Genomic DNA, 5,916 nt, shown 5'->3' with positions numbered 1-5,916 from the left:
CCTGCTCAGGTTGAAGCTGTTTTAGTGAACAGAGGGAGGAATCTTTCATGTTCAGCCTCTTTGGAGACAGCTGAACACCAGCATGACTTCTGAATTGTGTCCTTGGGCTTCTGAGAGTAGGAAAACAAAGTCCTGATGACTAAAACCAGCTCAAAACCAGTGTGGGAGGTGGTCATGCTTGCTTGGTTGGGTGGACTTGGGAACAGCTCTGGGCTGTCCTGACTGCAGGGTCAAGAAGTGCAGCAAAATCTGAGAAATTTCTCCTTTGCACAGGGACCCCGAGTTTGTTTTCTATGACCAGCTGAAGCAGGTGATGAATGCATACAGGTATGGAATTCCCCTGGGCAGGCTGGGCTGTTGTCTCACCCCCTGGCAGGAACTGCTGCAGCAATTTTCTGTGCACTTTTTCCTTATTCCAGGGTCAAGCCAGCAATCTTTGACCTGCTCCTGGCTGTCTGTATTGCAGCCTACCTTGGTGTTGCCTATGTTGCAGTGCAGGTAAGAGACACAGATGGATTATTTTCCTTATAAAACAAGTTAGATACAGAAATTCTCACAGTGCCAGCACTAAAGCTGGAATAATAATGCCACTTATCTGTGCTGTAGGCAGTCTCTTGCCATTCTAATGCAAACCTGGTTTTTAGAGTTGTTTCTTGCACTCAAGGACATGCATAACTCACTTGCTAACCTATTTTGGCTCCAAACTGAAATTTTACAACAAATTTTAGTTACCTTGGTAATTTAAAGGTTTGTAGCTTGTACTATTAGGAAATATCTGAACTTGGGATGCAGCTTAGAAATGCATCTTCAGAGTTCTGCTTTCTTTTTTCAATGAAACCAGAAATACATCCTGTGTCCCTGCCTCTGGGAATGTGATACTCCATGCCTTGTCCAGCCAAATAAAATGTCATTTTTTTGTCAGTGTTAACCAAGACAGTGTGAGCAAGGCTTTGTTCCTGCCTGGGTTCATGAAGGACATGAATGAAAGGGAAGCTTTTTAGGTCATTCAGTTTTGATCACTTTGTGTCTATTATTTGTTTAGGGAAACCATAAGCATTTAAAATGTGTAAGAATATAAACAAGGGGGAAAACATACTTTGATTTCTATTAACAGTCTTTATTAGTTCTGTTATTTGAATTTGAAATTATTTGAAGCCTGGATCTTGTTACATCTGTCAAATATCAAATCAAAATACAATCAACCCCAGCAAAATCAAAAGAGGAACTAAGTGAATTTCTAAGTCACTGGGGAAAGAGGGGATCCAGTTATAGAATTGTGAATTGCTGGGAATCTCTGTTTGCCTGGTTCATTTTTACCTTCCTGGATCTGCTGGCAGCAGTGTTTCTATAGAGACCAGGAACCTGCATGTGTTCAAATCTGAAGCTTTCTCCTCGCCTTCAGAGGGAACAGAATTGCATTAAAAATAAAAATTTAAAAAATCTTTAACACATCTTCGCAATGAGGTGGTACAGACCTGCACAAACACTTCTGTAAGCCATCATTTTCTGTATAACTTGGCTTCCTTGTCATAATTCCTCATCCATCAAGTCCCACTCCATCTTCAGGATGAGTGGTTCATGCAAACAAGGCACTGCATTTGCTGCTATTGTTTTAAGCCTTCTGCTAAGCTGTGTGTTTAGAACTGTCATGGTTACTTTTTTTCCCTTCTGTTTCCAGCACTTTGGTCTCCTTTACAAGTTGATACAGAGATTATCCCTTAAAACCAAGCAGCAGTGAAGCACCAAGTCCCCCCACCCAGCAGCACTGAGCCATCGGTGAGCCCATTGGGAACCTTCTGCCTTCCACTGAACCCTGCTGCTCCTTTTCCTTTGTCTCCTCTTTGCTACTGTATAGAGGGGAGGAAGGCATAAAGAAAATGAAATTTTAACTCCTGTGCACCTTTGAAGTGCTTTTCTTCACCTTCTTCCCCTGACTTGCACCATGTCTGGTTTTTCCTTTGCATTTTGGTGAGGGAGAGGCTGAGAGACTTCAGCAATTCCTGCAGTTTGATTTTTGAGCAGCTTCTCTTGAGTGTCACCCAAAGTCCAGCACCTTCATGGACACTGTCACACAGACAACCTGGAAACTGAAACTACAGCATCTCTGCCCAGCAAACAAGGACTTGGAGCAGTTTTTAAAAAGAAAAAACCAAAAAGTGCACATGCAAATTAAAGAGAATGCAATTAGCATGTTTCCTTATGGCACCTCTTCCTTGAGTTCACTGCCTGGCTTCAGGGAGTTGTGCTGAGCAAGCAGTGTCTGCAGCAAGCACCTTCTTGCATTTTAGTCAAACTCTCCCCTTTTAGGAGGTGCACTGGGAGTGATCTTGAGTGCTATTACAGAATGAGGAAAGATTTGAGATGGGTTTCTGGCATCAGGGTTCTGCCAGGGACAGGTTCTATCCTGTCTCTCTTGCAGGATGCATTTTGCTGTGTACTTGGTTTCTCTGGAGGTTTTTGGTCCTTGAACAGTTCACAGCTGCCACCACTCTGTGCTAAACTCTTGCTTGATTTTTGAGGGGTGTTCCCCACTCCAGCTGCTGCAGGATCATGTTCTGTGCTGCTCCATGTACTTACACAAGCTGGTTCTGTTGATAACAAGAGAAGAGCAGCTCAGACCTCGAAATTTTATTGAAATACTACAAGCCCTAAGCTAGTTGTAGGTGTAGAAGATAATCCTGAGCATTGTCCTGCCACCCAGCAAGTTTTGAGTCCTTTCCTGTAACCTGTGTACATGAGGTCTCTTCACATGCCACAGTGACACTTTTTTTAGAATTTAAGCTACTACTTATAATTAAAGCAGCATATCTTAGAGAGGCTGAAAAGCTATTTTTGAGTTGAGGTGGACCTTTTTTCTTTGGAATGCAAGGAAAATTCCAGCTGTGGATTCCTGTTTGCTGGTTAGAAAAGGGATTGTTGTGGCCAGTCATTGTCCTTTGGATGGGCACCAAAGCCCTGATTTCCATCCTCCTATGTGTATTTTATTCTAATCTCCTTCTTGGAGTACCCTTATCCCAGGATTTGTCCTTTCTGCTACTTTAAATATGTAGCAATTTGTTCTTTAAAGGGTCTTGTCTTTTCCAGTAAAGCCTGCTGGTGTCAGTGGCTCACCGTGGTGCCAGCATGGTGCCAAGCACTCCAGAACCATCAGCCACCCAGGGAAATCTGCCTTTTCCTCATCTTTTGAGTGCCCATTTGAAATGTGTCTCTCTGCATGCCTGAAGTGCTCATGGCACTCCTTTGCCAAATGAATTTATAATGACTTCAGATGTTGCTGGAGTGGCTGGAAGGCAAACCTTGATTGTTTTCCACTGCTTTTTATGCTCTGCCCATAGAGACTGCATCTGCTGTGCCCTGGGGAGCTGCAGGCCCTGGGCTGGGTGGGTTTAGAACACACATGGTGCAGTGGCTCTCTGAAAAACTCTGTAGGCTCTGAATATTTGGGAATAGTTTGAGTCCTCCAGCTGCAGCATCCATTTCTGGTGTGTTACACTTAAGGAGGTGATGTTCCCTCCAGTCTAGCAGATTATTTCACCAGTCTTAGTGATTACTTTGCTGAGAAAAATAGAAAAATAATATTAGCAATGCTCCTGCAGCTTGAGTTGATGAGTGTAAAATTTGGCAGTAGCAGGCAAGAGTGAACAGAACAGACCTGGAGCTTGTTCCTTGCTGTGGAAACTGTCAGCCTTCAGTCTTCCAGGTGAGAAACTCAAAGTTCAGAGTGAAAAACTTCCACCCAGTCTGTTTGCAGAGGCTGTAGCACAAAGAAAACACTTTTAGCTCTGTGTGGTGTCAGCAATGAACTGTTAACACTCCTGATGCAGTGCCAGAAGCCAGTGGAAACAACCTAAAAAAAAAAGATGGATAAGATTAATGAGGAGAGTTCATAAACCTGAGGGGCAGTTGGGATGGTACATTGCTCTCTCCCACACAATGTTAGTTTGTCCTGTAATCCTTTTGTGTCTCTCTCCCTGGCTGCCATAAAAAGTAGTTTTTACAACAGATCAAAGAGTTTTTGCTTTTGATCAAAGTACACGTGCACTGAAACATAAAGGCTCAAATCTGAGACAGTCAAATCCCAACTTCCTCATAGCTGGAGCAGAGTGCCCATCCTGGGATTGAATTTAAATCCCAATTTCCTCATAGCTGGATGGAGCAGAGTGCCCATTCTGGGATTGAGTTTAGTTCCCACATTGTTGTTTCCTTGGGTAAGTCAACAGAGAAGCTTGCAAAGAGCCCCTGGATCTGATCTGCACTGCAGCATAACTGATCAGTTCAGTCACCAACACAAAGGCAGAAATCCAACAGGTGTTGTGATAAAATAAAAGTTCTCCACAACGTTGCAGAAGAGCTCTGTGTAGCTGATTCTTGTTGCCCTTATTTTTACCTATCCTCTTTTTTTTGAGGAGTTTGCCTGACCTGTAGGGAAGAGCATGGAAAGCATTATATCCACATCCACACACAAGTGGCTAGCAGCTGATACTCCTAGCCAGAAATCCATTTTCTTTGCTATTTCTCTGACTTCACCTGTTGTCCTGCTGCTGTCAGAGTCTGCAGCTCACAGAAAAAAAAAAAAAAAAAAGGTTTTCCAGCGGTTTAACTGAAGCTGTTAATTCCTTTTGTCCACTTCCACCTGCATGGGCACTATTGGGAATTGTTTGGGAGTAATTTGGATTATTGTAGTTCATCTCCCACATGAGAGAAGTAATGCTGTGCAATATGAACTCCATTCCTCTACTCAGTGCAGAGAAAATCCTGAAGCCAGAATGGAATTAGGTCTCCCACTATCTGTGGCTGGAAGCCACCACAATCTATTTAGACATTCAAAACCACAGCTATACCCAAAATTGCTGTGGGGCTTGGTTTTGAGGGTGTTTTGTTTGTTTTAAATCTCATGCTCTTACATTGTTCATGGCCCAAGCCCAAATCCCAGGCTGCTCCTGCACCCCATGTTTAAGCTGGGTTTTACATTTCATTTGGTCTTGACTCACCAATCTGAAATGCTGGGGCTGCTCCTGGATGTCTCAGAAAATTGGGCCTCTGGGTACTTGAGTGTAGACTCCTGCTTGCTCACTTTAATCTGTTTAGTTTCTATTTGTAGTTACTGCATAGCAACTCCAAGGTTGTAATCTGGAATATTTGCAGCTCAGGAAAATGATTTGATTTATCTAGCAATGTTAACTCAATTATTTATCTCTTGTGTGCCCTGAAGAACAAATGTATATTGAGGTGAATATTTAAAAGCTAATAGAAAATTCAATGCAGTTGATTTACATATTTTAGGACTGTAAATGTAATAATATTTAAGTATTTTAACTTTGGGGTTTTTTTTATTTGTTTGTCCCTTTTTCCCTTGGAAAATAAACCAAGTGAATAGGATTGATGGATAGATTTGTCAGAGAACTATTTGCTCACAAAAATGGAATCTCCTTGCATTATTTGGAGGAGTAGACACCTCTACAAAATGGGAGAAAATCTATGTATTTAAAAGCTTCATCCTGTCTAGTCAAAAGTAAAATAGTACAACAGAAAACATTTACACACTCCAAGCATGATTCCAGCACCTTGAGGTGAGCAAATTCCTGTTTATTCCGAAGGTTTGTGCTCATGTGAAGCAATTAAAGATTCTATGCAAAAACAGCTTTGGTACTGTGAAAAACTGGTTACCTCAGCAGGCAGCACTGTGTGCTCATGGAGATTGTTGTGCCTCTGTCCTTACCCAATGCCTGTTTGAACACTAAATTATTTATTCCAATTATAAGCATTGCAAGAGATCTGTTCCCTGAGTTTGTCAGAGTCGTGGTCAGAGGTGTGGAGTGGCAGAAGGGGAGAGCTGGATGTGCACTCACCCTGGTGCTGAGTTCAGCATCACAACCCTGAGCAGTTCTCCTTGCCTTGGGAAACTCTTCCAGAACC

General features: G+C 42.5%; 1 protein-coding gene across 1 annotated transcript in view; it reads left to right on the top strand.

Moving 5' to 3' along the window:
- The window catches only part of NCLN (nicalin), a 10,103-nt gene extending 4,716 nt beyond the window's left edge, over positions 1-5,387 (top strand). Inside the window, exons 12-14 of the mRNA XM_005428530.3 lie at positions 274-327; positions 420-498; positions 1,679-5,387. Coding sequence (XP_005428587.2) covers positions 274-327; positions 420-498; positions 1,679-1,738 — 193 coding nt within the window. The 3' untranslated portion in view covers positions 1,739-5,387. The remainder of the gene's footprint in view (positions 1-273; positions 328-419; positions 499-1,678) is intronic.
- Positions 5,388-5,916: the final 529 nt, after the last annotated feature.

The sequence above is a fragment of the Geospiza fortis genome, unplaced genomic scaffold, assembly GCF_000277835.1.
Source record: "Geospiza fortis unplaced genomic scaffold, GeoFor_1.0 scaffold241, whole genome shotgun sequence".
Taxonomy (NCBI): domain Eukaryota; kingdom Metazoa; phylum Chordata; class Aves; order Passeriformes; family Thraupidae; genus Geospiza; species Geospiza fortis.
This window is presented reverse-complemented; position numbering and strand designations above follow the sequence as displayed.